We start from the raw sequence: 18,137 nt of genomic DNA, 5'->3' as shown, positions 1-18,137 counted from the left end.
TGTGGACAGCAAAAACATGACCGAAGCTGGGGGTGTGAGGTGTGGAATGACATATTTTAAGGCACACAACAAGGCTGTTGCTTAAAATGGCAGTTCCCTGTGGAGGTCCCCTTTTCATCACCTGGAGGTGATGAAATACCAAACAATGGTGGGGTTCTAAGTGCAGGTCTACAACACTGTGTGTTATATTATAGCTCAGCCTCATTGGCTTTCCTTCTCCAAACACAAGAGATGCAGGATGGGGAGCCTTGTGGAAGTCACACTGGAGTTCCAAGAGGGGGCAGATAAAAGTATGTGGCATTGTGACAGATGCTCATATAGTAGAAGAAGAGGTGGAATTGGTTATATTGTGTTTGCAAGAGTTGACACTCCCACATGCTTATTACAGACCTATGGAACAGTTGGGGACTTGCCTGAATTCAAGAAATAAATCGTACTTTACTCCTGATGGTTCCTGGGCATTCTTCGCGCCAAGGCAAAAACACACTGGAGAAGTGGAAATTGAGAAAATAACACCCAGTTCCATGGTAAATATTACTGGGTCTTAGATTTTGAGTCTCCAGGGAGAGGACTATACATTCGTCTTGCGATCTGATGGTGACTCGCAAGACGAATTCGTTTTGCGAAAAATCCATCTTGCGAATCGCGGTCCCCCTTAGGAATGCACTGAAATTTAATTAATGTGTTCCTATGGGCAAAAAAAGAAATTTCAATGCATTCCTATGGGAAACCGCGATTCGCAAGACAAATTTTTCGCAAAACGAATTGACTCGTGGAACGAATTAAATTCATCTTGTGAGGCATCACTGTAAAATGTTACAAGCCACAATCAGCCCATAGGTTAGAGTGGGATAATAAATAAAATGAGATAAATGGTATCAGCATATGAAGCAAATTATAGAACGTTTCATGGAGGAGGAGAAATAAACATGGACTGCTAATTTTGTCAGTTCCATGTTTCATGCAACGTGTAAATCCTTCCTTAAAAAATCTTGCTTGAGGAAAAAGAAAAGCACAATGCAGAAATCGGACAGAAACAACTTTATCAAGTCCTCTCACCAGGTTCTGCTTCCCACAATAAGAGCTATTCAAACACAAAAGAGAACAGGACATAATTAACAGCTTACCTGCCGAGCAAGACGTTCTGCTTCCTGCTTCTGCCGCTTTCTAAAAAAGAAAACATCAGAAAGGAATCAAAACCAATACATCATTATACGGGGATCCAGTTTTTCATGATGTGACTTCTGAAACCAATGTGCTTGACAGTTACTTGCACAAAATTACAAAGGTTGCTGTAGCTAATTCGCAGGAAAGCGAAGTTGCTTACCAGATATTGTCAAGTAACAACGTATTCCATACCTTTCCTCCTCTTCCTTTCTTTTTTCTTCCTCTTGCTGTCGTTTCTCCTCCAGCAATCCTTTGTAAACACGACGCGCAATCTGGCCCCGTAGCTGCTTCTGGAAAGTGATGGCCGCTTTCCTTAGCAGTAAGTACTTCCTTCTTAAGTAGAAAGCTCTGTAGTTCTTCTGTATGATAACTACACAGTAAAGGACTTTTCTGTAGTGCTTCCTGAAACGAAACAGAGACACACGTCTACATGAAGAGAAGGTGTGATGAACCAGCGACGGGAACCATTAATACCAGAGGGATAAATTAAAACTTCTAGGCAGCAAAGACAGTAATATTAATTCCACTCTCATGAACATTCTTTACTTGTGCTTCATGATACTATTTCACTAGAATGACTAGACTCCAACTCTAGAGTAGGAAGAGATGCATCCTAGTTAAGGAAGCATTTATATGCCACTGTCTAATAGCATCTATTTGTAATCATCAAGCTTGTTTGATATGTATACACCCTGATATTAAAGAAAGTTGTATATCGGAGGATAGCTTTTGTCCGTAAGAAAAGTATTTTTGCTCTTTTCACAGATCCACCATTCAGTGCATATGGGCAGGTCTAATATACACATGAAAAGAAATGACCTCATTGGCCAAACAGCTATTGAACGCCCCTCTATTGACTCGGTTTGGGGGGGGGGAAGTAAACAGATGGGATCTAGGACTCAGACTCTAGTACATAATGCATGACGGTAAGTAAGCAAATAAAACATTGTAATTCAGTCACCTAGTTCTATTGTTCTTTTGTGTCTTGGAGGGAAAAAAAATCAAACTAAATGGCTTGGTCTCATGGGTTTCCCCCCTTCCTTCTGCCACTGCAAATACACCAAGGCTACAAATCCCTTTTCTTTAAATAGTGCAAATAAAAACGTTTGGAATACACCCAAATAAGTGATTTGCACAACCAAAAGCAAATCTTCAAATAATGTAACTTGGGGCCATCAACACTTTTGGTCTACACTACACAGAGAATGCTTGAATGTAGTGCCCCATGACGGTTTGTCTCCAACAGCTGTGTAACATACAGACACTAACTGCTCTTCTGGGTGATGTGGATCATTTCTTATGTCTGTATAACATAAGAGACGTACTTGCAAAAGTACGTCACAATTCCTACATACAGTTGCATGGGGTACACTATCATCCAAGAGGCCAGTTAGCGTGAAAACTCTATATAGTTTCAAGTTGTCTCAGACTCCACATGATGAAGATAACTTGTAAGCTACCCCTCAGAAAAATAGAAAACATATACCACATACTTTCGTTACTTCTTTGCGTATGATGAATGCAGTGCCCTGGAAATTCCTGAGTGTGACAGTGAAGACCCTTGTTGCTAAATGGCATCACCATCCAACACAATGTTAGTTTTTGTAGCAGACAGACAGACAGGAAAGAAGCTGGAAGTCTAAAGGTGTCATCCCAAAGAAGGGGAATCCTGAGCAGTTTTATTAATTGAAATCCACACCTAATATACAAAGCAGGAAGGGGCTGTAGCTTCCAACACAGTTGGAAGCATGAGGCTCTAACTCAATCTTCTGTTAATCTTATGCAGCGCTATTTTTCTAGAAAAAGAGGTGCCGGAACTGAGTTCCAGCAAGTTCTGGCTGGGAAGAGAGTCCTGATCTTCTGTCCTGGGTACCAAGGTTGGGAAAGTCTGAGATCTCAAGCATCTGTCTGTTAGTCATTGTATACAAAGTTAGAAGGTCTACTAGTCTGGCGCAGTAGAAGGCAGCTCCTTGTTACATACCGTGCCACATAGCCCAAGACATGTGCTCGGATGATCATGGCTGCTTTGCCAACCTCTATCTCCCGTTGCTTTTCCAGCTTGTGTTCCAAAGATTCACGAAGAAACACCTTTAAGAAAAGCGCAACAACATGCACATTGAGGGTTTCTTCGTAATATGCTGCAAAATTCATTCTGCGTCATTTTAAGGGTCTGGGAGAAAAGTGGGCGAAAGCTGTTCTCAGGCAATCAATATCAGCCTTCAAGATGGATCCATTTTTATATTTATTAGAGAGGGGGAGGCTTGCAGTATTAGGGATGTCCTACTCCCCCAAACATACGAGTCAAAGGCGACTATGGGGTTGTGGCACTAATCTTGCTTTCAGGCCGAGGAAGCCGGCGTTTGTCCACAAACAGCTTTCAGGGTCACGTGGCCAGCATGACTAAACTGCTTCTGGTGCAACGGGACACTGCGACGGAAACCAGAGCGCCACTTACCTTCCCGCCGCAGTGGTACCTATTTATCTATTTGCGCCGGCGTGCTTTCGAACTGCTAGGTTGGCAGGAGCTGGGACAGAGCAACAGGAGCTCACCTCATTGCGGGGATTTGAACTGGCAACCTTCCGATCGGCAAGCCCAAGAAGCTCAGTGGTTTAGACCACAGGTGGGTTTGTAGGTGGGGAGTTGTGCTGTTTGCTAATATAGATGCAAATATACAAAGTTTCACTGGCTTAGGAATTGAGGCAAAGTCACCTGGCAAGGTCTAGCTCCTGTTGTATGTTAATCCACAACAACAACAACATAGCTTTCTAGTTTTGCATTAGTAATTGTCTCTTATACCTTAGATTTCCCAAGCTGCCATTCAGTGCTTGTGCTATCATACAAATGAAGGAAGGCAGCACACTTTCCTTTTAAATCTTCAGGGAGAGTCAAATTTCTCATCAGGACTTTGTATCTGGGGAAACAAGAAAACCAAGGTGATTTCCCCTTTTTTCAAAAATGCTTCACTTGGACCACACACCTCATCTAAAATGCTTAACACCCAACCAAACCAAAGGTAGGCTTACCTTTCATGAAAATCCAGAAACGGCCTCCGCACTGGAAAACCAGCCCTTCGTATCCGCACGGTCTCAAGTATTCCAGAGTACCGCAGCTGGTTCAGCACCACGTTCTGATCAAATTGGTCGGGCATCTGAAAAACAAAACAAAAAAGTGCTCAGCGACATTTGATAAATAACCAATAAAGGTGACTTTGCAAGCAATGTTCAAAATTAGCCAGGTGCCAGGCATGTATTGCGACTGGCATGGGTCTCCGTGGAGATCTCTGGATGCGAAGTTGGCGACTAGGGAAAGCAAATTGTCACTTGGAGAAGGAGGATCTGAGATAAGTTGTACCTCGGGTTACGGACTTAATTCGTTCCAGAGGTCCGTTCTTAACCCGAAACCGTTCTTAAGCTGAGGTGCGCTTTCGCTAATGGGGCTTCCCGCTGCCGCCACGCCGCCAGTGCGCGATTTCCGTTCTCATCCTGGGGCAGAGTTCGCAACCCGAGGTACTACTGGGTTAGTGGAGCTTGTAACCCAAAGCATTTGTAACCCGAGGTGTTTGTAACCCAAGGTAACACTGTATTTTCCTTGAAGCTTGGAATTTTTTTCCATTCTGGGTTGTTTTATCTGATGTTTCAATGTGTTGTAAACTGCTTTGAGATTTGTTCTTTAAAATATGACATGGAATAACAGCAACAGCAACAACACCACCACAATTGCAATACCAAACCCAAAAAACCCTGGCGCCTAATGTTATTGTGGCAACCATAATGTAGGTGCCATTTGGTGATGAGTTTATATACCTGAATTTCTAACACTGGTTACAAGTATGAGGCTTAGGATGAGCCTGTGGAGACAAATGCCTAAATTCAAAAGAGGCATACCCCTTGTCTAATGTGGATTCACACATGTAAATGCTGTTTAAAATCTTAACCACAGGGAAAATATGGCAGTACCAGCCTCTGAGACCTTTAAAGGGAAGAACACAGACCAGCCTTTTACACGTTGCACACTTCAGGCACCACGAGAGAAAGGTAAAATTTGTGCTCTGGTATCTGTACACAAATACAAAATGTAAAATGACATCAGCTTTAAGAACTATTAAGTTCCCCTCTTCTTCAGAATGGGGCTCTGAGCTTGCTTTTTTATTTTTTTAATGCCTTTACTTTTGTGCCTGAGATCCAGAAATTGAGCAGGTGGGTTTTGGGGAGGCAAGGAGACAGGTGGTTGAAAAAGATGTGTGTTGGGCTGTTGTTAAAGGCGCAGCAACAGGGCCAATTAAGAGAAGGTAGCAACCAGGCAGTAAACCAAAGGAACAATTACAAGGGTAATCCCCCAGCCCCCCATTTAGAGCCTCAGTAGCTTCTTAATCCGATCAGCAATCCCATCTCACTCCTGCTCATTGCTATTTAGCAATTCCAAACTGTTGACAGTAATGGCACAGTATAAAAGAGCTTTGGCAATGATACAATATAATAGCATCTCTAAAGGAACTGCTGCGAGCCTTTGGGGAAAATTAAATGCCCTGATTTGTATTCCCAAGAGGTAATCAAATCCCGCTTGCGAGTCAAATGCCACTGACACAAAATATGGACTTAATTCCTTTAGGAACGCCTGAGAATTATCTTATTTATACAAAAAAATGCTCCTTTAAAAAGGGGGGTGGGGTATTAAGGGTGCAATGAAGTGTGTTCTACAGATGGCCTCGGACAGAAAATTGACTTAAGAATGCAGTCAGGAGACAAATTATGTTAAATATTCCAACTAAAAATCGGGGGGGGGGGCATTTTTTAAAGGGACACTAATGTAACATGTAATGTTTTTTTTTAGTTGTGGGGTTTTTTTGCTGCCTTTCTTTTCGTTAAACACATTTACTGTCTACTATCAATTTCAGAGAACTATAGTTTAAAAAGGCATAGTAAAGGATTTCTTCTATTTACGATTAAATCTGGCAAGGCTATTGAAAAGTATTTTGTGGGGTATACATGAGTTCAGACAGCAGTGAGTCAGTGAATGAGCACACTTCAAGTTTCCAGTATAAAAATCATGTGGAACTCCGATGTTGAGCTTCATGTGATTAATTGATACCATGAAAGCTGTCCTCGTAGTTAAATGAACTTACTCATGTGTTCTGCCTTACGAAAACATTCACGTTCAATAATAAGTTACATTTTCAACATGCAATCAAATATGTCTATGATCAGGACGAGGAAATGTGCTCAAAATACTTTAGGAAACAAGAGTATGTTTCAATACATGAAAGTCACTTCTCCCTAATAATTATGCTTCCCTGTAACAAAATTGATTCATGTAAAACCTTTTCAAAGAATACATTTCATACAAAGCACAGATAAAGTTGCATTTTCCCCCTAATCGCAGGTTCCAATTCCCCATGTGTCTTTGACCTGAAATAAATCTCAGGATCGTACAACGCATGAGCGGAGCAGATCTGAACCCGACAATATCAAAGTCATGTTAGCCCACCAGGGAGACAAACTATGCTAGTTTCCTATTCATCGAAACACTTATATTCGGAGATGAAACAAAACAGCCAGTTTACATCACTGGAGTCTTAACTTTCAAACACCTCTCTCTGCAACAGCAACAAATTTAGGAGCGGAGAGAAAGATCTCCTTTGCTTCCCACGAGTCCCTTTCCCGTGGAAATACATTGCTGTGCCTGTTCTTGCAAGCTGAGAACCAAAGAAATTCGACTCATAACAGTGGTGTCTTAAAGCACAGTTATCAACTCACCATTTTAGCGGCATCGCGAGCGCAACTCGCCAAGCTGACCTTTTCCGTGCACACTGAACAATGATGAAGACTATTCCTGGAGCTTTAAAAAGTGCTCAGTTGCCATGGCAACCCCTCCCTTTCTGAGGATAATTAGCCCTGGTGTGGCTTTGGCTTCTGATGGGGTGGGGGCTGCACAGAAAAGGATGCAAATGAGAGAGGGGACAAGAGCAACAGCTTCTTGGGCTCTGTGCTGCAGAGATGGGTAAGAGAAAAGGAGCTGCAATGGCTAAAACAGGGCCCTTAAAAATGGGAAACTAGGAAACTAGGAGGTGGAAGGGGCAAGCAGAATATAAAATGGAAGAATGGTATAAAGAGGTGCGGGATATAGCTATTAATGATAAAGTAACAAGTGCCATTAAGGTAAGGCGGGGAATACACAGGAGAAATGGTTTTGAGGGCATATGGAGGGTGTTTGTAGAATTTGTACTGTTTAAACGGAAAGGGGTCAAACCGTCGCAAGAGGTGTTGCAATTTTGGGAGGTTGGGTGGTTACAATGGAGTGGTCTCGGGGGTGGGGTGCACATTTCTATTCTTATTTATTTATGATTATTTAAAATATATTAATAATAAAGGGAAACTGAAAAAGGAAGATTATCATGATAATCTTCAAGAGCTAAGGAATCGCATTCTTCAGACATCTCTCAGAACCTGACCACTACCACCGGGAACAAGACTGAAAGAGAGAAATATCTGCAACCTACCTTGTGGTTTTTCTGTTGGTGCGTCTCAGAGTTGTGGCTCTCCTGAGGACAGGTCTCCCTCCCCTTAAAACCTACTTCTTCTGCCCGGGGTGTAATTTACAAGCCAACTGTAGGTGGCAAGCAGTTGCAACCCAATGGAAACTGAGGGTCTGATTATTCATTACTGATGTGGGTTCTTCTCCAAGTCAGACTGGCTTGCAAGTTGCGCTGTGTGTGTGTGTGTGTGTGTGTGTGTGTGCGTGTGTGATGACTCAGCCTCCTTGCTTGAGTAATCTGCAGCTCTTTGCTTACACAGCAATTTCTTTACCATGCTCCAGCTATGAACACATGTGGTCTGGGTAGTTTAAAGCAGAGGTGGGCAGTCATCAGGTTTGTGGGATCTACTTGGTTGTCATGTTTTGTTTTGTTTTTGCTAGAACCCTGAGGACTACCAACCAGAGCCAATGCAAAATTGTGACTCAGGTTGGCGGATATGCACAAAGAATTCAGGAAAAGGGTGCCTCTGAGCACATGGCTCTGTTTGGGGATTTGTGAGCGGTACAGAGCCAAACTCACAAATTCGATATAAAAATCCACTCCTTGTTTCCCCTCCCCGAGCATCCCCCACTATCAACGTAGTTTTTTGAGGATGTTTGTGTGTTAAGTTTTTGCTAACGTTAGACAACTGGGAGTCAGAAACCCTTATTGATTACCCAAAAAGCCACCAGCAGATTCTGATCTAAGTTCTGCCTAACCCTGGGGTGAATTGTTCTGAGGTGGGTGGTCCTGGCTTGCGGCTAGACAATGACCTACAGAGTATTTTGGTACTTTCAAAGTCTGTATGTCAGGTGTTCTGTAGTGACTAAGAGCTACAAATCAGGAAATCCCTGGTTCAAATCTATCCAAGACACTCTCAGCCTCAGTCCTCCTATGATTACCATGGGGGGGGCAACCCCCCAAGCGCCATTGGCACCTCCAAAGATTTTTCCATCACTAATTTATATCCTGCCTTCTCATGTGGTCAAAGAAAGTAAAACAACAATAACAACAACAACAACAACAACAACAACAACAACAACAACACTGTTTCCATTAAAACATGCATCCCCAAACTTTGGCCCTCCAGATGTTTTGGACTACAATTCCCATCTTCCCCGACCACTGGTCCTGTTAGCTAGGGATCATGGGAGTTGTAGGCCAAAACATCTGGAGGGCCGCAGTTTGGGGATGCCTGCATTAAAATGATCAAAATAACAAAGGGCCATAAAACAGTAGCTTTCAAATAAACTCCCAAGCACTATCTTGCAGAGTTAAGGTTACAGGTAGGTAGCCGTGTTGGTCTGAGTCGAAGCAAAATAAAAAAATTCCTTCAGTAGCACCTTAAAGACCAACTAAGTTTTTATTTTGGTATGCAGAGTTAAGTTTTTCAACTTCTAAACAGATATGGGTTTTGCTGAAAATTCTCTGCTGGAAGGCTATTCCACAGCAATCTCAAAGGCTCTATTCCTTCCTTAGGTCATCCTGATATACTGTGGTGATCAGGGGGGTAGTGGGGGGAAAGCAGGGGGCCCCAAGTGCATGATTTTGAGATGGAGCAAACCAGGTCCTCCCCCCCCCCGACCCCCATCCTGCCTTGCCTGCTGCCGAGGGTTTCTGGGGCCCCTTGCTGAATGGTTGCCCGGCCAGCGTTGAGGTGATTTGCCCCCCAAGGGCCATGATGGTTGGCTGGGCTCCGTCCTCCTCCCTGCCCCGCTCCTGCTTGGCGCCCACCCAATGGCATTGGTGGCAAGGACTGGGCTGGCACAGTCGGTTCTGTTCACCCTCTGTCCTCTGCTTAAAGCATTGTGCATGTGCGCGTGCATGTCAGATTTAGGTGAGGTGCAGTCTCAAAGGCGATTCATGGCCCAGGCATTGAAGTTGGAATGTGTTTATGGTGGACAGAGATTCTACACCGCTGCCTCCGAAAAGCTACTGGCAGCATTTATAGTCGTACCTTGGTTCCCAAACTTAATCCGTTCCGGGAGTCCGCTCGACTCCCGAAACGGTTCGAAAACCAAGGCGCTGTTTCCAATTGGCTGAAGGAGCTTCCTGCAGCCAATCAGAAGCCGTGTCGGACGTTGGGCTTCCAAAAAACGTTCGCAAACTGGAACACTCACTTCCGGGTTTGCGACGTTCAGGTGCCGATTTGTTCGACAACTAAGGCGTTCGACTACCAAGGTGCCACTGTAACTCAAATTGAAAAAGTTTATTCATAGGCTAAAAAACCCTTAAAAATTGACCTAAACTGTGTTTGTGTGAGATATGATAGTGATGGCAAAGTCAGCCAAAGATGTGAGATGACCGCTTACCCATTCAAAACAGAAGCTGTTCAAATTAATGGGGGTGGGGAGGAGATTTAGGGGTGCCTTGTTCTTTAGCTTCAGGGCTGAGGGTGATTTAAGATTTCGCTTTAGCTTTGGGACTGACACGCCTTACTAAAACTGGCAGCATGTCTCCAGACCCCAGCTGGAAACGCTGGCAGTCCCTCCTCCCCACCTGTGAAAAGTCTGTTGCCATTTCATCTAAGGTCACCCTAATTAAAGCCTACAGCCCCTGCTGGAAAAGCCTCAATCTGTCCTCTCCAGCTTTCGCCACACTGTCATCGGTCAGTGGTCTTCCTCGGAAGAAAAATCAATCAGGCTTTCGGATAGTCACAGATTTGTCCATTTGAAAAAACACACACACACACACACAGCGCCATGCTGTGAAACATTAATTAAGAGGCAGATGTCCTCTCCCACCTAACTCCCGATGACCAGGGAGCATTTTTGTTTATGGCAATGGGCAGGAGGTCTCTGCCACGTGTCGGAACAAGAACTGTGCCATCCCTAACACAAGGTCCCAGGCTTAAACTGACAGATGCACTCTCCCCTTGCACGGCATGCAAACAAAGGCCGTAAGACTTTATGGCACTTCCATCTCATAGCGACGGGGGATTATTTACACCATATGAACAGGTTTTGCCAACAGTCTCCATTTTCCTGTCAAAATCTTGCCTTATCCTGCACCTCTCCGATTCAGATTCCCACTTACTTCAAATGTCAATGTGCAACTCGTTTTGTATCTAGGTAGTCTAGACATTGTAAGCTGTAAACCAATCAAGTATTTTACCTTCTGTCTTTTATTACCCATTTGCCATTTAAGTCAGTTAGGTATCTTTATGTATATGGAAAGCTCTCCCATCAGATGTAAGACAGATAAGCAACTATTTGACTTTTAGAAGGCATCTGAAGGCAGACCTGTTCGGGAAAGTTTCGAATAATTGATCTTTTATTGTGCTTTTAATACTTTTGTTGGGAGCTGCCCAGAGTGGCTGGTTCAACCCAGTCAGATGGGCAGCATATTAATATTAATAATAATAACAATATAATAATAATAATAATAATAATAATAATAATAATAATAATAATAATAATAACAAAAAACGTTAAAATGGGCGCCTTTTAAGATACTGGAAAGAAGCAGGAGACAACTCATGATTTAATATTCAAAAGCTTTGAAGACGCTCTAACTCAGGAAGAAAGGGAGAAATGTTCTAAGAGGAAGGCCCACTTGGTAAACCCTCACCATGATCAACTCCCGCCCGGAAACCTATGTCCCCACTGTGGAAGGACATGTGGATCTAGAATTGGACTCCACAGTCACTTCTGGACTCACTGTTAAGACCATGTTCATGGAAGACAAACTTACTCGGCTACGAGTGATCACCAATGAAGAAGAAACTGGCATTTTAATGACAATCTAGTGGTTCACTGTGGATGGCTGATGAGCTGTGAACTTGTGACCCGTCTGTGCCTACCAGTATAATAACTCGAGGTTCACCTGTGATGGCTTTTCTTATTCGCTAGAACACAACTTCAGTTGTCCACTGGTTCTGCTCAATCCACTGAACCCCATTGGTAGGCACACTAAAAACTAATGAAAGACCATCCTATTTCATGAAGGAAATGTTTCTCTATGATAGTCTGTTCCTGCAGAGAACATCTCTGAATTCATGGAGCAAAATGGGTACTAGACAAAGCTACTGAGTCGGGGGATCGGATGCTTGGCGCTTTTATTCAACAGGTAAACATGTGCCTGACAATTCCAATGGATTTTGGAAGGAGAAGGGGAACAATTTGGCACAATTCTGGAGCTTTCCCTGTAGCTTAGCCAAAATGGGAAATTTGCCAGCCTTAGCACAAAGCTAATATTTGATATGTTTAAATCAGGAACCTCCAAAATATTCCACTGAACAGCTTTGTGTTGCTAGGAAACCAAAGGTCAGGCAGCATTCAAATGCCAAATTTATTCCCACCCCCCTTGGTAAGCTCATAGAGCTCCTTTCATTTCAAACTCTATGATTTAGGACTGAAAAACCTAGTGGCCTCGGCACTCACACATCCTAATTGTGATTCAGGGCTCCTTAGTTCCACCCTGATCTCTCAATACCATGTCTCCTTCCCTCCCTTAAGCACGCAAGGGTAGGGATCAAATGATATCGGCCACCTGCTAGTATTCATCACACAACTTGGCACCCTCACAACAGCTGGGGGCTTCCTTCATTCAGAGAATTAATTGTACAGATCAACGGGAGCTCACCCTGTCGCGGGGATTTGAACCGCTGACCATCTGATTGGCAAGTCCAAGAGGCTTTGTGGTTTAGACCAGAGTGCCAACCGCACTCATGACATCTACCTACTGTGGATCTACCTACCTATCCCCCTGTTGCGGGGATTTGAACCGTCGACCTTCTGATCAGCACATGCCACCCGCTCCGCTTAATCTGTACACCGTGGTTAGCAGAGAACGAACACCTAGGTCTGCACCTAACCCACATTAAGCCAAGCTTAATGCAATTGAAGAAATGGCGGCTTTCCTTGTGTGTCCCTTAGGGACTGCCTCAGCAGTATTGAGCTGAAGCATGCAAGCAATAATACAGCTCCCTCCCTACAACAAGTGGTTAAGTGCCGGGTGGAGTTTTGCTGGGCTGCAGTTCATGTCTCTCTGTTGCCAGCCAGCACAACACAGCCAAGGCAGAATTTATTGTAACTTAGCCCCCCGGTTTAGAAAAAAAGGATTAACAGTTCCTAATCTTATTGGCCTTCAGTGGAACATATGCACCTGTTTACAGGGATCTGAGCCACAGGTATGGGCTGTCAGAAAACAACTTTGAGAATACTTTTTCGGCAGGTGCTAATATCTGCTGTCTGTATTGGCATGACATTTAATACACACGCCAACCAAACTTTTAGCACCTACTGATTTCCACGGAAGGGATTTAAGCTAAAGGCTGGGAAGAACTTAATTTTTGCACCTCACAAGAACCGCCCACGAACCGGCACGCAACTATCCCTCGGAATTCACGCTTCCCCATTCCGTGTACAAAAGTGTATTACGTCAGGGAGGAAAGCGCACAGTAAAATGGACTCTTTCTTGAAAACATACAAACATGCATTATGTGAGGGGAATCTGTTTGCAGAATGGTGTCAATTAGGTAAGTGCCTATCGAAAGTGAAAATGTGGAGTACCATACTGAAATAAACCAGAAAACGAGAGAAACAAACCCACAACTTTGTACACCCCTAATTTAAGCACATGTTTAAATTAATATCTTACCGAAACTAATGAGATGTAAAAGGGAAGAGTGCAGATCCCACTGAATTCAGCTGGACTTATTTCTGAGTAAACATGCAGAAGACTGTAAAAACATTTATATACCACTGAAAAATCTTTAAGTAGCGTATTTGGTTCTATGTAGCCACAGGAAATCCGATCCGAATGTATTTCTTGAGCTACTTTGCTGGAATAATTCTGACAGGTCTATCATACTGTACTTAGGGGCATGAAGAGCTGTATTTTTTAGCTGAAATAAGCAAAATTTGAGGTAGCTGGCACACTCTCCATGAGTACCCTTGTTCTTTCAGCTGAATTTGGGGCAGCCATTCATCTGTGAAAGCTGACACCACACACGACTTGGCAATTATCAGTGGTTCTCTGGAAGTGGAGAAATTCTTTCAGCCATTTGCTTTATCTCTCTATCAGACCATTAAAAAGCAGCAGGTCTGGAGATCTGCCGATGAGAATTAAAACATATCAAAAGATAATTACTTTGGTGCATTTAAAAATAAAAATAAAAATTAGGCATTCAGAGTGAAAAACGTTTGATGGCTTTGTTCATCTGCTAACATAATGATTACATTAAAAGGTAAAGGACCCCTGACAGTTAAGTCCAGTTGCAGATGACTCTGGGGTTGTGGCGCTCATCTTGCTTTACAGGCTGAGGGAGCTGGCGTTTGTCCGCAGACAGTTTTTCCGGGTCATGTGGCCAGCATGACTAAGCTGCTTCTGGTGAAACCAGAGCAGCACACGGAAAAACTGTTTACCTTCCCGCCGGAGTGGTACCTATTTATCTACTTGCACTTTGACGTGCTTTCGAACTGCTAGGTTGGCAGGAGCTGGGACTGAGCAATGGGAGCTCACCCCGTCACGGGGATTCGAACAGCCAACCTTCTGATCAGCAAGCCGAAAAGGCTCAGTGGTTTAGACCACACGCCCCCCGCGCCCCCAATGATTACATCACTAAGCATTAATGCCCTTCAAAATTATTTGAGACGTATCCAATAATTATATAGCCAGGGCTTTTTTTTTTTTCAGCCGGAACTTGCCAGAACTCAGTTCCAGCACCTTTCAGGTGGGCTCCATTGCCATTATAAGAGAACAAGGATTCATGGTGAGTTCTGAAAATCTCTTTTTCTAGAAAAACAGCGCTGTATATAGCTATCAATTTTTCCAAGACTATTAATTCAGGGTTTTTTATTTATTTTTGGCTTATACACCCAAGGCATTTCTATGTACAAATCCCCCTTTAACGTTAGCAGTGAAAATGCCAAGAAACAGTTTAAAGAACAAGCAGGGGTAGGCACTTTTAAAAACTGTAAGGGGCACCTGACTCATTATTTAGGGCAGGCTTCCTCAAACTCGGCCCTCCAGATGATTTTTGGTCTACAATTCCCATGATCCCTAGCTAGCAGGACCAGTGGTCAGGGATCATGGGAATTGTAGTCTGAAAACATCTGGAGGGTCAAGTTTGAGGAAGCCTGATTTAGGGTCACCAACCTGGTGCCTGCAAAGGCTTTCCCTGGTCCACCTAGGCCAGGCATAGGCAACCTTGGCTCTCCAGATGTTTTGGAACTACAACTCCCATGATCCCTAGCTAACAGGGCCAGTGGTCAAGGATCATGGGAGCTTTCATTTTTAAAAAAGGTATCTAGGCCTCGTAGAAAGAAAGTTACGGTGAAAAATGTACAGGTACCTTTTAAGCCATTTCTGTGAGATGAAAGTGTGTGTGGTCACCTTGTATATTTTTCCTGGTACCGAAGAATGCTCCACTATTCTTACATAGACACAGCATCCGTGTGTACATGTGTGCTCCCATTTGCTCCCCATTTTGTGTTATCCTCCCCTGCGGGAGGCAGTGGAAGACAGGAGTGCCTGGCGTCCTCTGGTCCATGGGGTCACGAAGAGTCGGACACGACTAAACGACTAAACAACAACAACCCCACCTCCAAGAGCAGCTATTTTGAAACTGGCACCCCGTAACATTCTCTCAAGATTTGAAACTGGTCCAGAAAATGTTGTCAACCCCTGACTTAGGACATAGTGGGAAAGGTACATTAGCCTAATGTTAGCTCCCATCTCCCATGCGGGTGGTGCTATGGTCTAAACAACTGAGCCTCTTGGGCTTGCTGATCAGAAGGTTGGCGGTTCGAATCACCATGACGGGGTGAGCTCCCGTTGCTTGGTCCCTGCTCCTGCCCAACTAGCAGTTCAAAAGCACGCCAGTGCAAGTAGATAAATAGGTACCGCTGTGGTGGGAAGGTAAACAGCGTTTCTGTGTACTCTGGTTTCCATCACGGTGTCCTGTTGCGCCAGAAGCGGTTTAGCCATGCTGGCCACATGACCCAGAACGCTCTCTGTGGTCAAACGCCGGCTCTCTCAGTCTGAAAGCAAGATGAGCGCCACAACCCCACAGTCGCCTTTGACTGGACTTAACTGTCCAGTGGTCCTTTACCCTTTACCTCGGTATGGTTTTTGACAGGAAGGGAATCTGTTGTCAATGACAGACCATTACCTGGTAAGGTTTTGTCTGAGGTTGACTACTCCCATGCTGGGTGGGAGACTGATTAAGAAGGTTCACCCCTGGACACAAATGGAATCTGGTGGATTCCCGACTGTTCTCTGGAGGATTCCCCAGTTGACATGGCTGGCACTTGAGAGACACTGGTTTTGCTGTGGGACAGCAGAATGAAACCATCTCTTGGTAGGATTGCTCCTCCTCAGTGCCTTCTTCATCACTGCCAAACCTAAATGTCTCCTTGGTATGCTGGGAGACTCCGGGCAATGGAGCAAGAAGGATGGTTGCTAGGGCACTAGTGGCGAAAATCTCAGAATAAATCTGACCAAACACAGGCTTGAGCAATCTTTTGTGGCTACCATGTGGCGGCGGCGGCTGCAGCAGCAGCAGCAGCAAAATGCTCACTTCACAATCACCATTGAGAAACCACCCAGCAGAACTTTTTAAAGGTGGTGAATGGGGTTGCTGGAAGAGCCCCCTTAAAAGTCTGCTGTAAGAAATTTGCTAAGCACTTTGATGGTAAGACCGCTCAGTTTCATTCAAAATTGGATGTGACGATTATTACGAGTCTTAGAGAGGTGATCAAAGCACCATATGGCGCCGTGTTATTGGATCAGTCGCAATTACTGTGGCCTCACGAAGTTGACAAGTGGTTTGAACGGCTGTGGTCCCCCCACTAGCGTTTTTTGACCCTCGCCCGATAAAAATGAACCAAAATTGACGGTGTTTGGTTTAATTCCAGACTCATTGGCAATGCACTTTTGCACATCTGACTTCGGTGAGGCAAGGTCACCTTGTTAACTTCAGATCTGAAACTTCTGTGCAACTGCAACAAATTGAGGGCAAACGGTTCTGTACCTGATTAGTATTCGATTTTGTAACTAGAGTGGACAACAAAAGCTGTGGGAAATCCTGGACCTGCCTCTTGAGATAATGGCCTGGTTCACACATAACACTAAGTCATGGTTTCCTTAAGTGTGCTTTGTTTGTCTAAACCTAGGCCAGCAGACTAACCATAGTTAGTTTTCTGGCAACAAACCATGATATGAAGCCAGGGTTTGTTGTTGGCTTGTGAACCATGGTTTGTTTTAATTATGTTAGGCCTCAAGCGAATACCCTTACTTCACCAGCTTGTTTGTTTTTTAAACTCCCCATACTATAGTCTCAGCAAGCTACACAGGAACAAGGTATGAAGATGCAAAGTTTTGACACTGGTCCCAGTGTGCAACTTAAGATTCAAAACCCCACCTCACTCTTGCTTATTCCTACTTTGTTCCCTAGCCTTGCTAGACTCCTTCCTGTTTCTCAGCCTTGCCAGCTGTGAACCAGTTCTTCTCTGCCCCACCTAGTGCTTCTTGGAGCAAACCTTGGCTTAGCTTCCTTCCTACCCATCCAACCTTAGCCTGGCTCCCTCACTTGGAAAAGTATTTGTGATGTACACAATTAAGATCAGAATCTACCACGTTGCTCCTATGAGGATTTCAACGAATCCTTCCTATGTTTTTAACAGTAATTTGCTGCTTTAGTTATAAAATGCTTTCTAAATGGTTAAACTTGGTCTGAATCCCAATTTACAGATGTAACACATAACTGCTAGCCTGAAGCTAAGGAAAATACAAAAAGTAACTTAGCATATAGAAATAAGCTACACTGCATTACCGAAGAGTATGATTTCTTTCTTTTTTTTTGCAACAATAGTGATAATAGTACCATATTGTGTGTATTATCATTATTATGCTATTTCACCCCACCTGAAAACCTAACTATGCCCATACTAATGTAGTAACGCAGCTAGCTTTTCCCCTTCATGGATCAATGCCTTGTCGTGGTGAAGGGGCTTGAATAACTCAGAGAAGCTATGAGCTATGCCATGCAGGGCCACCCAAGATGGACAGGTCATAGTGGAGAGTTTTGACTAAACACTTTTAGTCTAATGTCATCCTGGATCTCAGTGATAGAACAATTTGAATTTACCGTCTCGGGAAAGTGCAGACTTCTTGCTGCCATATGGACTGATTGTAATATAAACCTCAAAGTGGTTTTAAGCAAGATACAGATATTTATATCTTATCAAAAACAGATTTTCTTTAAACTCGGGCAAGCATGCTTAGGAGACAGCCTTAAACACTTCCTTATACATTTAAAGGTTCTAGTGCCAGTGAGCTCCCTGTAAGTTATTGTGGAATATGCCAGGGATGAACCTGAAAATAAACAAATAACCCTCCATCTCTTTTTTTGTAAGGTCAGTCATGCCCAATATTTCCTTGTTGTTTTTTCTCAGTCATCTTCTTCTTTTGGCAGCAAACTGTTCTGTCTTCCGCTGTGCACACTGCATCCCA

General features: G+C 43.8%; 1 protein-coding gene across 1 annotated transcript in view; it reads right to left on the bottom strand.

Annotated features, from left to right (window-relative positions):
- The window catches only part of MYO10 (myosin X), a 186,408-nt gene that overhangs the window by 26,551 nt on the left and 141,720 nt on the right, over positions 1–18,137 (bottom strand). The window contains exons 20-24 of the mRNA XM_035125884.2: positions 4,192–4,316; positions 3,965–4,079; positions 3,149–3,255; positions 1,360–1,569; positions 1,128–1,167 (exon numbers count right to left, since the gene is read on the bottom strand). Of these exons, the coding sequence (XP_034981775.2) occupies positions 1,128–1,167; positions 1,360–1,569; positions 3,149–3,255; positions 3,965–4,079; positions 4,192–4,316 (597 nt within the window). The remainder of the gene's footprint in view (positions 1–1,127; positions 1,168–1,359; positions 1,570–3,148; positions 3,256–3,964; positions 4,080–4,191; positions 4,317–18,137) is intronic.

The sequence above is a fragment of the Zootoca vivipara genome, chromosome 8, assembly GCF_963506605.1.
Source record: "Zootoca vivipara chromosome 8, rZooViv1.1, whole genome shotgun sequence".
Lineage (NCBI taxonomy): Eukaryota > Metazoa > Chordata > Lepidosauria > Squamata > Lacertidae > Zootoca > Zootoca vivipara.
This window is presented reverse-complemented; position numbering and strand designations above follow the sequence as displayed.